Here is a 20,298-nt window from a genome sequence, read left to right as displayed (position 1 = left end):
AGCAAAGTATTTGATGCAGTCAAACCTTGTTTTCACCCAAATCTCCTGATCATTGCTGGTGAAAAGTATTTTTCCCCCATCAGCACATAATATACAACTTTACAATTGAACAATATAGCTCAACAGCCACTCTCTAAACGTTAACTTAATAACGGCTTTAGTTTTTTAAGCACTTAACTTCAGAAATTATCTTTGGGTCTCCCCTGTACACCGTAGGGAGAATAATGTTGCCCTCTACTGCAAAGAAAATGGCTGTCATTTCAAAACGTTTATCATCAATATCTATCCTCTGAAGTAGTCAGTGTATGATACAGGCCAAACTATCCTTTAATATGAGTAGTCTGGGTTACATCATAGTTGAAAAGGATACACAAGTAGGTGTTAGGTTGCTCATCAGAATCTTCTTCTGTTAATGTCAGCACTTCTGTTCTGTCCATTTCTCAAGACTTTCTACATAATGCAGCTCGAACACACCTTTTGAAAAAGGTTAAAGCTATTAAGGCTATTTCTGTTATGTTGCCAAAATGGAAACTGTACTCGTCAACATCCCAAACAAACTTAATAGCTCAAAGTAATGGTTAATTGTGTTCTGTTGTATGATGTAAATTTGGCACCAAACTCTTTTTACCAGTTTTAACAGATTTTTTATTTGCTTCCTATGATTCAAGTTTGGAAAGTACTGAAATGTTTTATACTTCAGATGATTCATCTGGTTGTTCATACTACAGAGGTTGAAGTTTTGTTTGACCTGCTCCTGCAGAACCCCTCCAGATGGAGTCGTGTGAACTGAGAAGGGCATCATCTGGAGGGGTTTATTAGTTTGAAGCAGATACATTTCAATATAAAGAAGTAAGGATAAGGAAGTTTATTACCATTCATACACATGTACTGCCCATACCATAAATATAGCGAGCAAGTAGAAAATTGGTGAAGTGAACCTTTAAGGGACTGCCTCACAGGTCCAAAGTAGATATTCTTGCCAAGCTGCAGACTAAATATGTCTTTTGTCAATGCTGTGATTTATTCAAGTTGTAGAATTTGTGGTTGCTGTACCAGCTGCGTTACAGTATCTCACTCTTTAAAAACTGGTTGGTCAATATTAAACAGCATTGGCTTTCAATCCTGAGTTGTCAGCACTCAAAATGCTGTTATGTTGCGAAGTCCAGAAATATTAGCTCCACTTCCCCAGGCGACTTTGACATTGCTGTAACTTTCAGTTCTCCTCACCCCATGTGAAAGGGAATTTAAACTGTATGGTTTTTCCCGTTCTGCAATGAAGTGGGAATCTTGGTCATCGTGATCACATTATTAGTGATGGCATTGGCAGTTTCCCCTGAGGCCTTGGAGCTGTGCTGCATGCTGATGATCTCACCGCTTGTCTGTTGGGGCTCTGCACGACGGAAGAGATGTCTCATAGTGGCCTGCGGGAAAAAAAAGCAGTAAATTATTCATGAATCAATGAGTAAATAAGTGAAAATGAGTGATGGATGGACAAATCGTGGCTGGAGAGAGGACTGCATAGATAGGTGGACGGGGGCAGAAAGGGCCAGTCTCACCTGAAAATTATTTGTAACAAAGCAGTAGACGACAGGATCCATGCAGCTATTTAAACTGCTGAGAGTGACAGTCAGGTGGTAGACAATCACATGATGTGGCATATCAGGGTAGAAGTACACCACCACCTACACCACAAAATACAATATTTACCAAAACATTAAAATTTTATAGCCATAGAAAAGCAGCAGATACAAAAACTTGATGATTTACACGTAAAATTATGTATCACACCTGTCAATCACTTACCTGCCTGATGTGGAACGGTGTGAAACACACAGTGAAGATGATGAGTACTGTGGTCAGCAGCTGGACAGCCCTTCTTCTCCTCTCCCTGAGAAAACAGTTTTCAGAGTTGTCAGTATGTTTTCCCAGGTCATGGTATGCTCTGAAATGTCATAATAGTCAGTTTTCTTTCTTTTCTTCTGTCAGTGTTTACACCTGCTTTGTTGCATCAGACGACGGTCGGCAAGTGCCCACATTATCCTCAAGGTGAAGACCACAATGATAATAAGAGGTAGAAAGAACTCAGTCATGGTAAGAAAGAGCAGCTTTGAGATGCAGCAGCCTGTTTGCTGAAACGCAGTGGAGAGAAACGAGTAGGTGACCACGATGGCAAACAGCCAGACTGAGACACACACACATTTGGCCACTCCAGAGTTCCTCCACCGACGGGATGCTTCGGCCTGCAAGAACATAAGACAATAAGTTGTTTTAGATATTTTCTGTTTTTGAGTGAGGGTAAGCAGGTGTGCAGCACTTTGTAAAGGGACAGTTAAAAACATTAAAACCCACCTGCACGATAGCAAGGTAACGGTCCACACATATGCAGGTCAGAAACAAGATGCTGCAGTACATGTTAACAAAGTAGCTAAAAATGTGCAGGTAGGAGCAGGTGAGACACCCTCCTCCACTGTAGTAGAGCAGGATGCGAGTTGGCAGAGAGAGATTCACCAAGAGGTCTGTCACCGCCAGGTTGATGGTGTAGATCACTGAGGTGGTCTTCTGCTTGGTGCGGAAACAGAAAACATAAAGTGCAACAAGGTTGAGCACCATGCCTACCTAGAAAAGAGAGAAAGAGGAGCACAGAAACACTGAAACATAATAGTATAATCATGAAGGGTTACAAAAGGAAACAAGTAAAACCAATGGAGCTGTGTCCTACCAGGAATATGAGAGAGTTTATGACCATCAGTGCAATCCAGAGACCATAGAAGTCATTGTAGAGGCCTTCATCTAAATGAGCAAGTCTCTGCAGATATGCTTCCATACCACTCCTGTTAGTGGGACTGGATGTTACAGGCAAGTTGGGATATGATGTATTGATACAAAGCCAGGACTCTGTACTGTTAAAGTTCATGGCGATGATGACGATGCTCCAAGGGAATAAAAGAGAAGATGGTGATTTGAAGATTTGGCAGAAGCTGTCAGACAAAATGAAAATAATAAAGAAGAATATAAACACTGTGTTTCCCTTAGTAGGCTAATGTTTTTTTTTTTTCTGATTAACAGGCTGATTGTGAAATAGCTCCCTACGACCCTACAGCCCCCCTTCAGACACAGAAATATCCATTACCCAGTCCTATTTATAACATACTGTATTTACGCCGACAGCAAAAGGCTCTGAGGGGCTGTATCTAGCTGTTTTATTAAAAATGAAAGAAATTTAGATTTGAACTCCTACAATCTCATAAAAACAATACATTTATCAGATGCTGGCCAAGATGTGACCTTTTCATGCCAGTCACAACCAGAAATAAATAGATGCTGTGTGGTTCCAGCCACTGTGTATAAGCAAAATTAGATCAGGCCCACAGTACAAAGAGTTATTTTCTGTGTTCATGAGACAGTCCTGGGCTCAGAGATGGCCTGTATGTGTTTGTTTACTTTCAACAAACATGGTGAATTCTTCTCATAATTAGGGATAAACACAGTGGAAGTGGGTAAACTGGAACTGGAAACTTTGTGCTTTTTTGGGATGTTTACAATGTTATGTCTTCCATCACCTTATATGATAAATTGGTGCTTAAGTCTGTTTTGAACATGCATCATCTTGTCTACTATCTATAGGTGAATAGATAGATAGATAGATAGACAGATAGATAGATAGATAGATAGATAGATAGATAGATAGATAGATAGAAGCCCAACACATTTTTTTCTGTATGTCCTGAGATCACAACAAATCATGCAGCTAATGAAAACCATAATATATTTAGTCTAATGAGAATAACTGTGATGAAAATGCCCAGCTGAGGGTGAGGCATGAAAAATGTTATTAATCTGCATTAACAGGCTGAGTCTGGCTATAGAACATTAAGGCCACTGAAGGAAACAAATGGCTGTTTTCACAGTAACGTCCCCTGATATTATTCAGCTTACTGGAGCTAGTTATTAACAGTGCTAACTGTGTGTTATGAGAGTTGCTCTAAACCACTTACTTCATGTGTTCCGATGATTTTTAATGATACATAGGTCTTTCAGAGGATGACTTTTGGTAAGCCCCTGACTTTTCCTGTAGATCATTGTATGTAATTCGTATTTTGGTACCATTTAAATGTATTTTTCGTTACCTATGATACAACATGATAATTCAGGTTTGTAAGTGAGAATGTTTGAGCGGAAAATTTGCAATCTTATAATCCTAAAACAAACAATGCATCACACTAATGGAATATAAATGCAGGAAGTTTGCAATTCTTCTAATCTGAGTTAATCCATTTTATTTGATGTTAATCTGATGCAACTCAGTTTCTATCCTACTGCTGTTGTTTTTTTTCCTCTCCAGCATCAAAGACAGTGATGATGCGAGGAGGGCAGAGAGCATAGAGACGGATAAAAAATAATACTGCCTAAATAAATTCTAGCAGCGTGGGAGTCGTGTGTGTGTGTGTGTGTGTGTGTGTGTCTGTGCCTAAACTTGCCCACTGAAAACACTTGTGATAGGGACTATAGTCATGAACCTGCTCTAGTGATTCTTGAAAATATGTGCACTTGAATTTGGTAATTAGACTGGATTCCAGGATAAAACATGACGGCTAAAGCCAATTTCCTTCTTTTCTTTTGAATACTTACCCGTAGGAGAAAAAGAAATCTAATTAGCAGATGATCTCCAGACTTGTCAAATTTGCGTCTGATGAAGTTTGAGTGCTCTTTTGTTGTAATCCAAGGATCTTTGGTCAGAGTCCAGGCAGGAGGATCATTTCCAAGAAAGGGTACTTTAACTTTCAGTGACCTTTGCACCCTTTTTTATTATCTCTGAATATCCACATATGTCATTCACTTGTCTGTCTGTAACAGTTCAGAACTTCAGTAAGATTTTCATGTCTCTTGTCAGCGTGTCAGTCGCATTTGTCCTTTTAAGTTCTGCCAGCTGGCTGTAGTCAACATCCTTCTTTAGATCTGTGCATCCTTGTCACTTCTGTCATTTTCTCAGTCTCTCAGCTGTTACTCAGTGCATTGGTTTCTCCCTTGATTTCTCAGACAACCTTAGATAATTCAGCTTCCTTCTATTGTTAAATGCAGCCCAGTCTTCACTTTCTTCTTCTCCCCTGTTCTTTCTCCTCCTTTTAGTATCATTTTTAATTCCTGTCTCTCTCTCTCTTTGTGCCTTCAGTGGTTCTGTCTTTCTGCTTCCCTCCCTCTCACTCTAAATCTTATCCAGTTTGAGCTTCACACAGGAAGTCTTAGTGTGTGTGTTTATATTTTGCTGTGACACACTCACGCATGTCCATGTAGAGCCTACAGACACCAATGCAGGCACACTTACACACAAATGTGCGCATACCTTTGATGCATTACATTAAATGTGTAATGCATGTTTTTTTCATGGAATTTCTAAACCATTACTTTTTTTGTTTAAGGTTTAGAAGAAAAGGACACGACCTTTTGATTCATTGAGCATTTGTCTTATTACTGTGCTAGCGTAACGTCTTTTTAAATACTGTGACAAGTCCATTTTACTTATGTAATCCAGAATAAAAAGGTTAACATCCTCAGAATTAGAAATGAGGTTGATTTTAATTCAAATTTATTCTGTGGTTCCTCCCGAACAGCATATCCAATTTTCATTTGAAAACAATAATTCTACTTTTGGCACTTTAGGAACATTTTAAAGATAATACTTTTGTACGAAAGTAGCATTTTGAATGCAGGACTTTTAAATGAGTTAAGGTGTTATTAGTTTTAGTTGGCTTAGTTGGCCTTAGACGAAATGGATTAGGTCTTTTGATGAATTTAAATAAAGAGTGATACGGTGTATGGAGTTAAACTAAAAAAGAAAAAAAAAGGACAACCCATCTGATTTGTGCTAAATCATGCTGTGCTCTAAACATACAGTGTAAATCTAAGAAGCTAAATGGTAACAGGATGTCCCTATATCTCCTGAGATTTATGGCATAATGTATAACTGTTTTCTGTATCGGTTAAATACATATCTTGATAGAAATTGCGTAAATCTAAGACTCAGTCTGTCTCCTTATGATATGCCCCTGGATCTACGCTCCATCTGTCTGCAGAGAATGAGACAGGTTTGTGTCTCCTGGTTTCCTGTCTAGAGGATCATCATCACTCACAGCTGTCAGGGTTCCTCGGAAAGATCCGGAATAACGGATGTCAGGAATAGGCCCATGGATCAACCTGTTGCTGAGGACCAGCGCAAAGAAAAGGTGCAGATAGGCAAGAAGGGGTTGTTGGGTTTTCTATATAATTCTGTATACAGTTGTATTTTGTTAGGTCTTAAACCTGAAACACTATAAAGTGCCTTGAGATGACTTTGGTTGTGAACTGGCACTTAAATTAAATTGAATTGAAACTGAATAACATTCTGTGTTTCTGCTTTCATGTACAGTAAAAAGCAGAATCAATGTCAGACTGGGGTTCACCAGATAAAAAAGGAAAGTTTTGTTTCGGGACTAATCTCAGTATTGATGATATATGAGAGATGACGAGGTTTCTGTTCTTTTTACCGTACCCCCTCTGTCCTCTCAAGGTTTATTTGTCACAAGTGAAAGGAAGATAGATGGAGTATTACTGCTGTCCCACAGTAAAAGCTCACTCTTTGGCACTGGTGGTCTTTTTCTTCAACATGACGGGAGGGAACATAAGAGGAATAACTACAACTACAAGCAGCCTTCTTAATAAGTGCAATGAGTCCACTTACAAAATAAACTACCTAATTATTCACCTGCTTTATGACACAGTAGGTTAGCATTTCCCAAACTCTGAAACTAAACAATCAAACTTGTCTCCAGTGGGAATGTGAAAAATATGATTGGTGGAAAAAATAATGTTGTGCGGTTTTATTCCGAGCTAATTTTGTATATTAAAGCCATGTCTCCATCTACACTTTAATCCCCAATGACGACTGTTTAAGAAAATGTCACACTCACGCAGCACATGCATAGACGCCTAAAAAAACCTTGTGATTTGCCTCAGACTTGCTGTTTAATTCACTGTCAATGTGACAAAATACAGGTTCACAGTCCTGTCCTCACATCTGTAGATGGCAAATCTGACAGCACACATAAATGCACACGTGTACAATTTTGTCCCCCGGGATGAGATGTTCAGTAGCAGAGTGCTAAACTGATGTTGGTCACTGTCTGCAGTTTCATAATAAACCTGGTAGGAAGCCTGAGCATGATGAATATCACTGACTAATGATGGCATTAAGTCATTTAACATGGTGTGGTAAACAGCTGACTGAATACTGGAGTGTATGAGAATTAGTGACTGTGTATGGACACACTACAGAGGTGTGATTTATATTGTTTTTACAACATTGGCTTTTAGCAGATGTTCCTGTCAAAAGTGACTTTAGACTGAGTGTTTGTGTAAACTCAGATCACACATATAGTAAAAATATGTAGAGCTAAAATTACAGCATCGCGGTCATATGTCTCCGTTGACCAGTGACGTTGGAGTTTACACACGTCCGTCCAGACTCTAATTCTAAAAACCATGCATGAGGCCAAGTGGATGTTTGTGCCAGACATTATGACATTCCAGAAATATGCCTCCTGCCTCGGTTATCGCCGGCATAGAGCCATAATAAGTCACTTGGGAAAGCAACAGAATCATGATTTGTAAGAATTTTAGTAAGAATTTTTAAAAATGTTTTTAGTGTTTTGTGGTTTGACGAGAGCATAATGAAGAAATGAGCAGTGGGAAGAGTGAAGTTCTAAAAGAAAAACCGAATTTTGGACTAGCCACTAGCAGTTAGATTAATAGCAGAGAGATTACAGTATATACAGTACCACAGTATACGAGCAGTATTGAGGGCTGGATGGGCAATTTAGAATTCAGCAGTAGTAGCTCTGTGTCCTGGGCAATTAGTCCCCAGAGATGTACTGTAAGCTGGATGATGCAGAAAGCATTACTGCAAAATTCAAGCTAGAAAATAGGTGTACCATGATGGTTGGTTATCCTACACAATAAGATTACATACTGGCAGCCAGAAGATAACTAATCTTTCTAAGAAGTAGCTTTTTCTGTCTTGCAGAGGAGAACTGGTCAAATATTACTTAAAATCCTACAAGTGATATTGCCACAGCCACACAAACTGCATAAATGCCTTACAAGAAAAAATGGTGTCAGCCAGTGAAACTCTCCTGTTTGAATTATATATATATATTTTTTTTTACATAGACTGATCTAAAAGGATGTGGTAAACTGTGGATTAACAAATGGAGGAATTCATTATTCGGGTTTCATACTGACATTACTCTGTATAGCTCAGTTTGTTTCATCCTGGAGTCGTTATACTGCTGCTGATCCTTCAAGTCTGGGAAACAAGATGGGGGTTGTCTAACAAGGTTGGAACACTTGTATGTGGGTGAAATAATCCACCTCTATTTACTTTTAGACACACTTTTAAAATACCTTCAAAAACTCTTAGAGTTTAAAAATGTGCCCATACTGCTTTCATTAATTATATATTATAATAATTATTTCATGTAGAGGTCTTAACGGACACTTTATTACACACACACACACACACACACACACACACACACACACAACAAAAGATACTTGCACACCTCTAGACCAACACCTACTTCCATTTTAATAAACTGGATCAATAGTAATTTTACTTTTTAACAATGTGTTAATGTACATAAAGAAATACTGACACAAAACAACAATATTATATTTTATTTAGACACATAATGAGGAGTCATATGTCCTTTATCAAAATTGTAAATCGGGTTAAAAACCACATTCGGCAAAACATTGATAAAAATGATTTAGTAATAAGATTCTACCACCATTCATTCACACACACACACCCGCCTATATATACATTTTCCTATGTTCCATTGTGCAGTAAAACCAGAGAGTTTCAGGTAGGTTCTCAACAATAAAGGAAGAAACACAGTGATCATAACTTCCAATAAGGCACTTGAATTATTTTGTCACCTAAGCATTTGTTGCCATGGTCACCATCCTGTACAGAGCAAAGTCTCTATAGTGAAACAAAAATTATTCTGTACCTTTTTTTTCCCGGTACCAAATGTAATAAATTATACGTCCAAATAACCTTTCAGCCCCTGACCATGAGAGATTATAACAAGACACTGGAAGAAAATTCACCTGAGTAACATTCTGCATTATTATGTCACCTGCCTTACTAAAGTTACAGTACAGTACAATAGTGTTTTAAGACTGGCATTTTTTTTTTTAACACCACCCATTTTAAATATTAAAAACATTTCCCCTGTATGTAATTCCTGTATTTTACAGCAGGATATGTACAATTCAATGTCCCTATGTAAACATGCTGTGACCATAATGCAGATGTGGAGACTAACAGTATGTGTTTATTTGCCCGAGAAACACTGACATCAAATATGTGACACAAAGTTGTAAGCTGTGTGCACGTTTGTGTGTTTGTGTTGTGTGTGTGAGTGCATCAGTCAGCTTCATGTCTGTAGTGCAGGACGTAGTAGTCATGGACGTACATGAGAACAGCGAATGGCTGACCAATGATGATTGACATCCACACTGCAGCGTTGCCGTAGTTGCCACGCAGAAAACGCCCAACAAACCAGGCGAGTGGAATCTGAAGAGTCAAATGGTAAAACAGGAAATTAAATAAACACTGCGGGCCAGTTCTTGATTATGACTAAGCACTACTACTATACATTTCTTACATATCTAATCATCAGTGGTATGTGTGGGTTCACATCTTACCTGTGCCATCATGCCCAAGAAAGCCCAATATCTGAACATCCTGAGAGGAACACTCACCAGATACTAACGCAGAAACAGGCAGAGAAACAAGTATTCTTTATAAAATATAACCGGAGCTGATCTTTGACATCATCTTTGTAGAAGGTAGTCTTGGTCTTACCTCATGGAAGAAAGCCGACAAGAAGAAGACAGCTGACTGGCTGACTATTTTACTAAATCCTCTCCTCAGCAGTGGTTTATAAAAGTGGCTGCAACACAGAATGACATGATTGCGTGAATAGAAAGTCACATGCACTGATAGTTGTAATAAGTAGCTTGACGACGTTACACCCTATTTATTTACTTTGTCTTGTTTAAAATAACTTCTCTATGTTTGCTTCTGATTCTCCGTTTATGTGGAGTAGGCTGAAGAATGCTACTATTTATTCCTTCTGTTCCACTTACTCTCCCACAGACAGATGGATGCCTTGTTCTATTCCATCTATTTCTCTGCATCAAACAGCTGCTGTCTTCTGAGTTCAGTCCTATAAATTTCTGTGTGAGAGTAACTCACCGTAGACACCACTTGTGTACAGGAATGTTCCAGTTCTGCCAGAAATATGTCACCGTCTCGGAGTTCCTGAAAGAAGAGTCAGCAAATAGCGTGTTGAAGCATTACAGAGTATAAATAATCGATCCAAGAGAGTTTTATCAATATAGATGGATGTGAAAAGGTGTAAAAAATAGATTGTCATGCAGAAGAAGAGGGTAAAGCTATTATCATACTACAACTGAAGTCTGCCTCCATACATGCTTAGAAACATGTTTCCATTTTTCATTTGTGAGCATGAATGCAAATCCACTCTCAGACACACACATGCAGCAACTCTGAGTTGTACATAAATTAAATCTATTCAAACTACACTGATATAGGCACGCACACCCACTTACCACCAGTCCTTGTAAAACTGTCTGTCTCCAAAGCGGAGCAGCTCAGCAGTGAAGTTCATAGACGAGTGGAAGAACCAGTAGAAGAACATCAGCCACAGCAAATGATTAGGAACCTGAGATGTATTTAAAAAAATTAAATAAGCACTGCTGCAAAAAAAGACTGACTTGAAGCAAAAATCTTTGTTTTATTTTCACAGCCTCAGTCTCGGATTTATTTACATACTGCAATAGACACTATGAACTGTAATGAAAATGTAAATGTTCTTTTGTTTTTGTTTTTACTCACAGCTAATCGCAGAAGTCTCTCTGTCATCCTGGACACATCCATGTCCTACAGGGGGAAGGGAGGGGAGGGAAGGGGACAAACAAATGAAAGTAACATAACGCTATGATGTTCTGTGTTCAAGTGTTGTGTTTGGTGTCATTCAGTCTTGCTCACCTCTAGTGGTTTCATGGAGCTTTGAATGATGGGAATCATCCACTAAGAGAGGGAAGAATAAACTGTGTAACTTTCACTTAATCAGATCAATTTAAAATATGTTTAACTTCCATCCCACCTGTGACTGCTTCGCACGAATTTCATTTACAATCTAGTCTTGATACAAATGATGAGATTAAACATTTGTCACAATGCATCAGTTTTGAATAACGTACCTGTTGTGTGAGACCAACTAACAGCTGGGTGAAGAACAGCTGTGGAGACAGATCAAAGCGACATTATTTCATTATAAAAAACGAATTTTTACTGAAAGCTGGCGGAATGTGTTCAATAATGAAGAAGCTGTTTTAGAGAACTTGTTAAAGTAGATATACTGTAGCTGTGCAGTTGCTTTAAAGTGTATTTCAGTGTGTGACAGTCTTAAAACTATCTGGAAAATGGGATTCTCTTTAGACTTGTTCTGGCTGATGCTGACACGAGGTATTTCCTCACCATCTCAAACAGTCTCCTCAGCAGGAAACTCATGCGAATATTAGGAGAGCGAGGAAAGTTGAGCTCGTAGCACAGAGTCGGAGCAAATACGAAGTAGTACATGTCTATGGAGATAGAGAGGAAGTCAAGTTGACTTAAATATGAGTGATTTAAATATATTCAATAAAGGAAACTGGAAAGATGGGTTTGTGTACCTCTGATGGTGAGGTTACCAGGATAACACACCTTTCCATTGAAATGCTGTGGAGAGGGACCTGTAGGCAGAATTAACAGAGGCATGCATGCAGACAATATTTGTTTCAAAACAGTTACTAATATACATCGTTCTTGTTTTTTAATTCTATTATCTGCAGTATGAAGACTTTGCCTCTAGATGTCACTGTAACAGCACAAGTAGAGAACATGAAGATTTACTTTTTTAGGGGCTAATTCACAGTTGAACAAATTCAAAGCATTCACAGAACCTATAATAAAGAATTGATTTACATTGGGTATGCAAACACTCTCCAGTAAAATTCTATATTTGTGTCTGTGACTTACAAGACAGCGACCGAGCAAGTTTCTTGGCCTTGATGGTACTTAACTCCCTGCACCACAGGTTGACGTCCTTGTAAGAGTACAGCTTTAGGAAGAGAATGGTGTAGGTACCAAGTGCGAATGCACCACCAACTGTCAGAGAGAAGGGATTAAAACAGATGATAGTTAACACTGTAATAATGGTTAAACCTACTGATTTAATGTGAAGAGCTAAAGTTATATAGAAGAATACATGAGAGTAAACCAGCAGAGGACAGAAAATAGTGAGGTAGAAAGGGGGGTAGGATAAAGACAAATGGCAAGAAGAGAAAAAAGAGTGAAGAAAGAAAAAAACTTTATTGGTTATTAACAAACAGGAAAAGTTCAGATAATATAAATGATCTCAACTGACATTATAGGTTCACTCAAACTATACATTATTAGTGACCATGTTGTGATTGTGTGAGAATGTGTGTGTGCACTCATAAAATAGTACTACAAATGTGTTTTTATTTACTTATTTGAAGTGAGATTAATAAACATATTTTGAAAATTGATGCACACACACACATACACACACACACACACACCAACTGAGCAGTTTGCTTTATCAATAGTCACCATATGCTTGATAGAAATGAATCAAGCTGGACATAGAGGAAGCCCCACACACACACACACACACACACACACACACACACACACACACAAACAAACACACCGTAACAAATCCACACACAAATAAAACACTGCCTGTTGTGCCAACAGGGTGAGGTGGAGGTCGGCACACCTGGCATCAAACCACAGCGGATCTTATCCATTAACCATCTGTCTCTCTGGCTCACTGTAGCTTCTACACAGCTACAGCAGATAGTGATCATAGAAACAAAATTAGAAATTTGTCTGTGAACTCACAATGATCCACTTAAAAAAAAAAAAAAAATCTCAGCTAGGTTGACTTGATGTTTTTTCCTCTCAGTGGATTCTGGTACGGTGGCGTGCGTTCAGCGTATTCGCTGATCAAAATCAGTACGCCTAACTTTTTGTGGTAAAATAGGTCTTTGATCACGATAAAAATGTCTTGTTCCACTATCAGAAAGACCAGGCACAGACGCCACCGAGACATTTCTTGCTTTCAAGCCTGTGCAATATGCACAATAATAATTGTCAATTGACAAGTAGCACCTCAATTAACTATTCTACTGTGCTGCTTTCTACTTTCTCAATGATTACACTGAAAGGTATTTGAGTATGTGTACTTGAATACAAGTAGTGTCTAGTAAATGCAATAGCTACTTTTAAACACACACACCCACACACACATCTGCCCTCTGTCATTGACCTTGTTGTGTGAACAGCAGCAAAGAGAGGGGAACAGACAGACAGATGGACTGACACCTTTACTCTTTTATCTCCCACTGTGAGAACAGATGAGGAGAGGAGAGGAGAGGAGAGGAGAGGAGAGGAGAGGAGAGGAGAGGAGAGGAGAGGAGAGGAGAGGAGAGGAGAGGAGAGGAGAGGAGGATATGGAGCGATTTCCTTGGACTAAATTAACACTAAAACATGTGGCAAATTACACTGGAATCTCCCTATCTGCCTGTCTTGTGATCAAGGTAAAGTTATTTAAGGCTAAATGTATTATGCAAATGTGGGATACACAGCAAAGGTGGGATGTTTGTGGGTTAAAGTGACAAATGTGACCTTGGCAGTGAAACATTCTACATTTTAAAGCTCATTATATGTTAGGCGCATATAGGCAGAGCATAAAACCTGGAGTCACGTTTTACAAACACATGTCATATAACAGCTATGGGTAAAGGGGATAACAAGTCTGAATTTTCTCTAACATATTACTTACCTAACAAACAGTTGTATTTAAAAGGGGGGATATCTGTAAATAAAGTAAAATTCACCAACTTGAATGTTGGAACAGGCACCACTACATGACACGCATAGTATTTTAATGAGGAATATTGTGTGTACCCTGTAGTTTAAATATATCATGAGTGAACTGTATGGTTTGTGGATGACAGCCATGGTTTCTGTCATTTGGCCGGATGAAGGCAGAACAATGTGACCCTTGGATGACCCTGAACTAAAATCTACGCCTCCTCTCCTCTGTTCTTCTCTCCTCTCCTCAGAACCAGCTGGAAATAATCCAGTCATGACCAACTGGTCCATTACCACTAGCCGATTATTAGAGATGTCTTTTACTGCACTATCAAACTGGTCGGCTGTTTCTCTGAAGGGCAAGGATATGAATGTCCTCTTAATCGTCGCTACAATTACACAGTTTTCTGTTTTATATACATGGCTACGTTGTAAACTACCAATGAACAGATAATGATGTGACCGCATAACAGATGCCACTATTTCATTCAACTATTTGTCTAGGTACTGTAGTTAGCAACACAGTATTTTACCTGGGGTCATGGAGGGGACCAATAGGACCACCACAGCAGGAAATGTTAACATGACTGCCATGTTAATGGAAAGGATGAGAAGTCCCACACGTTCACTGAAGGAACTCTAAAAAAAAGAAAAAAAAAAGAAAGAGTCTTTTAACCTGAATCTTAAAAACTGTAATCACCATCACTCGATTAAAGGATTTTTGAAAAGATCAATAGTGTAAAACAATCTACACAACAACCATCAACATATGAGCTATGATGTCCTAGCAAAGTTTTAAAAGCCTCATAATGTTCCATAGCCATGCTAGACAGACAGAGCCTGACTGAATGTGCCCTAAATGCAGATGGTGTAACTAATTTTCCCGTTTAACATTTGCAGATGCAGTTTGGAAGGGTCAGCTAGTGAGACAGCTTTAGAGAACAGTTTTAGAAAAATAATCCCTCCTGGGAGTTGTGAAAGTGCTCTGAATTCAACAGTTCGGTTAAAATCCACCGCGCTCTGATGTTCAAGTGCACGGAGGGCTTCTCCACTCACCTTCGACAGCTGCCTTTCTGTGTAGAGAGCCACCAGAATGAACACGTTGGACACTGTCAAAACACAACAGGAGATTCATGTCAGTTTATCTAATACAGTGCGTTACATTCTTACAGACCTCATCTGATGGATCCAAGCAGGGTGACAGCATGGCAATAAGTAAAACATGTCAGTATAAATATCTTCACTTGTTTTAATGTTTGGACATGAGTGTAAACTTGTCATCGGCTAAATCATGATATTAAAGTGTAGGGAATGAGTCAGTTAAGACAAACGATGTAGGAGCAAACCACCGACTACTGCATCAGGTCATTCACATGTCTCCTCTGGAGTGAACAGATGTCTGTCAGACATTTGTTTAATGGTTCAGCAGCATGTTTGTTTTATGACTTTATAATCGGTTAGTGTTATAAAGAGACAACAAGGTTTGAAGAAGGGCTTACATACATTTGCCCACTAAATAAGTTGATCGCGCACAAGTAGAAACAGCCTTTATTTCCTTAATTAGCTGAAGCAGGCATCACTTCACCAGGTATTTGCAAAGATGTTCATCACACATCCACTATCTGAAGAGCAGAGATGACAAGAAATTCATAGCATGCTGTGGTTGATATGCCTTTTTAACTCTACTGGAAACAGGCCTGTTCAGCATCAACTACTGTGCCCACTTGTGCATCAAAGTGAGACAAACACAACCACTTAGCACCTGCCAGACTCCTGTAAACCTTTCATCAGGTATCTACAGAGTGGCTTTTGGGTGGAATTAAAAAGCAGCAAAACATATAATGTAGTGAAAAACATTACATCAGTGTAAAATCCATTTCATTTCGGTCATTCACGGGCCAGTTGCCTGCATGTAAAACCTTTTCAACTTTACTACTTTGCTGGTAGGCTATCTAAAAGTGTACACTCCTCATTTACTCTGTGTTAAGGGAATGTGTGTGTGGAACTGTGTGCGTATTGCTGCAATAACTTCAGAGGTACTGAAAAAGCACTGGGAATGAGCCTCTTTACTGTGCATGTTACTCCAAACACACTCCCATTCTCATGTGTCTTACCCGCCGTCACTGCAGTCAATTACCTCGACTCTATCCATCCACCTTGCATCAGCTCTCTCTGCCTTTCACACTCATTTATTCAACATGCCTCTCTCTTTTCATTCCTGCATTTGTACCCTCTCCTCAATCCTCTCTATACACATCTATCCACTTCATTTTCACTTCCATTTAATTCTTCCCCTACATATCCCCCACCCCCCCCACACCCTCGCTCATCCCTCTTGCACTCTTGCTTCTTCTCTCTGCAGCAGAGTACCAGAGTACCAGTCTGCAAGTATGTAGTGCAGGTGATTGTCCCTCTAGAGACGCTGTGAGCTGCAGCACTGCGGACTTTCACTGCAACCAACCCAAAAATTAATTTGAAAAAAACCTAGCATACTTTTTCATTTAGCAACTTAAATACAGCATGTGGCTGATTATGTCTTTAACCTAAGCACAAATGGGACAACACCGCCTACTCAACTTAAGGCGATACAACTTAATAAATACTTTAATATCAGTTTAGTTATTTTAACCAATTATCTACATAATGGCAATAATTAACATAAGTATTTTTAATTTCATCACAAAAATGTACATCTTTCCATGATGTTGACATTTAGAACGGTTGTTTAATGGATTGACTGAAAAGTTGCACAGAAAGTTACCTACCAATCACCAGGCATGCTGCTGGCCAGCTGTAGGGATCATTCAGAAACAAGGAAATCACCTGAATAGGGTCGACCAGCACACCATACCTGAAAAACACACAAAAAACGACACACTGTTACTTTCCTGTACATGAAAAAAAACATGTGTGACTCATACTTTTGCACAATTCTTATAAACCTGTTTTTTCAGTTTCCTATTTCATACATCATCATAATCTCTGGTAAAGAGTGACACACTGGATATAAGCAAGAAACTGGGAATAGTTTGTGTGAAGACAGGAATTAAAAAAAGACAAAGACACTCACCTTAACAGATTTTCTAAAAAGAGGCGAGCATTACTCAGCACCTATAATGAAGAGCACAATGGATGCAGTAATCTGGCGTCGTGTTTGTGTTTGTTGCACAATACTCTTTATCTCTATTTAATTTTCTTTCATCTTTCTCACAGTCCATGTTAAGTGAATAAAGTTACCCCTCTCCTCCTCTATACTTTTTCTTTCCTGCTGTTGCTCCTCTCCTTTCTTTCCTCTGTTCATCCCATTTCTACATGTCTTCAATCTTCATCCTCCTTTTCCCATTGTTCTCTTTGTCTCTCCTCCTCGCCCTTGTACTTTCTAAATGGACTGTAATATCTCATTACCCAGCACAAAGGCTCTATGTCTAAGCATGGGATGAAGCTCACTGGGAATGATAGAAAACATTAAACTCTGCGTTCAAAGCCTGGATTAACAAAGAGCTTCTCTAGTCCTGCATTTGCTCACAATCCGTCACTTCCTCAACCACGTGGAAGTGACGGATGAATGAGAGCTGCGCAAGACGTTGAACTTGACATGAAGTTGCTGTACTTGCACCCTCTCTCTCATATATGTATATATTTATTTTTCTGCCAGTATCCCCAGCCTCACAGCTATGTGTTTACAGTGTGCAGTAACTGGTCCAACCAACCTGCAGCTATTGTTCTGTGTTGCCTGTTGTTTATTTCTCTCCTTTTTCATTCACCCCAGCCAGTTTAGGCAGACAGCTGCTCACCCAGAGCCTGGCTGTGCTGGAGGATTATTCCATTAAAGGCAGTTTCCCCTCTCTACTAGTGGCTGGTGCTCGCTCAAGTTGGATTTGTTGTTGTTGGGTTTTCTATATAATTCAGTCATATTGTTATATTATGTAGGGTCTTAAACCTTACACTGTAAAGTGTAAAGAGATTACTTTTGTTGAATTGTGATGCTATATAAATAAACTGAAGCGTATTTGAATTGATAACATTGAAAATACTAAGCTAAAAGATAAACCATATAAACTAAAAAACAAATAATTCTATCTTCTTTTACAGGAGCTCAATCACAGTTGGCTAAAAATGAAATGGTGTAATCCTGCCACCATCAACGGCTGGACTCACCGGTTTGAACTAGATACCCATGAGTTCCCTCTCTGACTTCATACAATCACTTACATAATGTTGTCTGTTTCAATACAGTCATCATTGATCAAGGGTCATAAATGCAATCAACCAACCTGATGCCTTCATTCTGGATTTGTAGCCCTTACAACATCTATATATATATATATATATATATTTATATAATATATTCTCTAAAATCAGTTTTTAGTAGTCAAACTGTTGATCATACATAGATATGCATGTGTCTGTGATCTTGTATGTGTATACATGCACATGTCCATGTCTTACCAGCATCACTACACACCAGTTGAGGATTCCTCTGTAGTTTTTGTAACCACTGGCTGAGCTCAGCAGGGACTCCTGTGTCTTGTGACAGCTACAGCAATAGATAGATGGAAGGATCATTTCAAAACAATATGAGGAAAGAGAAAAGCTGCCTACACTGACCTTTATTTGTCTAATTAAATAAGAAGAGAAAAAGAAAAAAGCAAGCCAACAACAAAAATTATAACCCACACTCCAAACCACCAAATGAGCAGCAGCTCAGATATCCTCACAATATCATTCAAAAGTTTTTGGCTCACTTAGACATTTCCTTGTTTCTTTGTTTTCCATGGAACCTACATGTTTTTAGCGGTGCTTAAGGGATTTCTAATGATCAGTTAGCAAACACAACATGCCATTGGAACACAGGACTAATGTTTCCTGTTAACGAATCTCTGCAAACAGCAGTTTACAGCTACAAAGGACATAATTTGCAATATTAACAATTTCATTTATGATCAATTTGAAATAATAAAATCTCCCTTTCTTTCAAAATCATGTCTTGGGTAAGACACTGACGCTAAAGTTAGTCATTGTGTGTGTACAATAAGTCCCTTTGGATTAAGGCCTCAAAATGTAAAAACTAAACCATTTCTAATTGATCCTAAACTGTGGAGTCAAAAAAACTATCAATCATTGATTATTAAGAAAATAATAGAATAATAATGAAATACTGAAAGTGACATTTGTCAGCCTTAGTTCATATATCACCCATAACTGAATATTTGGGGTTTGGGAAAAAAATTTGTTTACCAAAACAATCAAACAAACAAACAAACAAAAAAACAAACAAACAAACACTACCTTAGCTTTGTAGATTTCTTTAACATATTTGGTAGATTCAAAATATGAATACAAAAAAACAATCGGTTAATCAATAATGAAAACATCCAGAAGTTGAAAGATAAGTAAAGATTACAAAAATAAAATATATATATGTGTCATCTGTTTGTAAAGTCATTAGATAAGTACAAAGTTATCATATAATATAATCCATGATAAATAGAAAGTAGTGTCAGTGTTATTTCTCATGGTGTGTTGGTCCAGGCCCCCTCACACAGGCCTGAGATCAGCGCTGGGTTAAGAAAAGCCAGGTGTTCCTCATGTGGCCACAACTTTATATCTACTCACCTAACTCATCTCTGATCCAAGCTGTGATCAGGTAGGAGCTAAACTTTCTAGGATAACAGTGGAAACTCTTGGTGGCCTGTGATGGACGGACTAGCTGCTCCCTCTCTGTCGGCTTCACATTGAACCAGCCTTCATTAGTCTCACAGTGAGACTGGGGCTCGGTCCTGGTCCTGGTCCTGACTTTCAGCCGTCCACTCACCTCAGAGTTTCGCTGGGCGTCGCGTCCACCCTGCGTTTCCTCTTCTCACTCTTTGACCCGGACTGCTCCGAGTCCTGGGATCGCTCCGTCTTTCGGGTTTGCTCTGGGCCGTTGTCGGTGCTAAAGACCCCGAACCCCGAGCTGCGAAACGCCGACGCAGACCTCTCGTCCAGCGGCTGCAAACCTGTCCCCGCTGCGAAAGTCGCCCTCCTCCTGAGGGAGGACGAGGGCCCAGCGGCCTCCTTGTCTCCCATTACTGAGCTAGAAACAGGGCTGCAGACCTGTGGCTCTTCACTTACATGCTACAGCAGCAGCAGCCTGTTGCAGGAGCAGAGGGAAGTGCAGGGCTGCACAGCAATCCGCCCAAAGCTCACATTTCCGTACAGTTGACATGGACGTAGAGGAGGAGGAGGAGGAGGAGGAGGAGGAGGAGGAGGCAGTCTGCCACAGTAACCAAACTGGATAGTGA

At 39.2% G+C, this 20,298-nt stretch overlaps 2 protein-coding genes across 2 annotated transcripts; both read right to left on the bottom strand.

Annotated features, from left to right (window-relative positions):
• Positions 1–801: 801 nt before the first annotated feature.
• Positions 802–2,985, bottom strand: LOC113170435 (G-protein coupled receptor 20-like). The gene is made up of 6 exons (XM_026372538.2): positions 2,720–2,985; positions 2,346–2,616; positions 1,996–2,233; positions 1,804–1,888; positions 1,557–1,682; positions 802–1,421 (listed from the first exon to the last, which is right to left on the bottom strand). Exons 1-6 carry the CDS (start codon positions 2,912–2,914, stop codon positions 1,245–1,247), a joined length of 1,092 nt encoding a protein of 363 aa, XP_026228323.1. The 5' UTR covers positions 2,915–2,985; the 3' UTR covers positions 802–1,244.
• A 6,076-nt stretch (positions 2,986–9,061) lies between these two features.
• Positions 9,062–20,225, bottom strand: dgat1b (diacylglycerol O-acyltransferase 1b). Its single transcript, XM_026372851.1, has 17 exons — positions 19,830–20,225; positions 18,464–18,551; positions 17,085–17,125; positions 16,780–16,865; positions 15,071–15,123; positions 14,548–14,653; positions 12,149–12,277; positions 11,803–11,862; positions 11,609–11,712; positions 11,332–11,370; positions 11,117–11,158; positions 10,964–11,008; positions 10,678–10,790; positions 10,301–10,366; positions 9,908–9,995; positions 9,748–9,810; positions 9,062–9,616 (listed from the first exon to the last, which is right to left on the bottom strand). The coding sequence occupies exons 1-17, from the start codon at positions 20,081–20,083 to the stop codon at positions 9,467–9,469; spliced, it is 1,527 nt and encodes a 508-aa protein (XP_026228636.1). The 5' UTR covers positions 20,084–20,225; the 3' UTR covers positions 9,062–9,466.
• Positions 20,226–20,298: the final 73 nt, after the last annotated feature.

This window comes from Anabas testudineus, chromosome 16, assembly GCF_900324465.2.
Source record: "Anabas testudineus chromosome 16, fAnaTes1.2, whole genome shotgun sequence".
Classification (NCBI taxonomy): Eukaryota; Metazoa; Chordata; class Actinopteri; order Anabantiformes; family Anabantidae; genus Anabas; species Anabas testudineus.
Note: the sequence above shows the minus strand (reverse complement) of the source record. Positions and strands in the feature narration are given on the sequence as shown.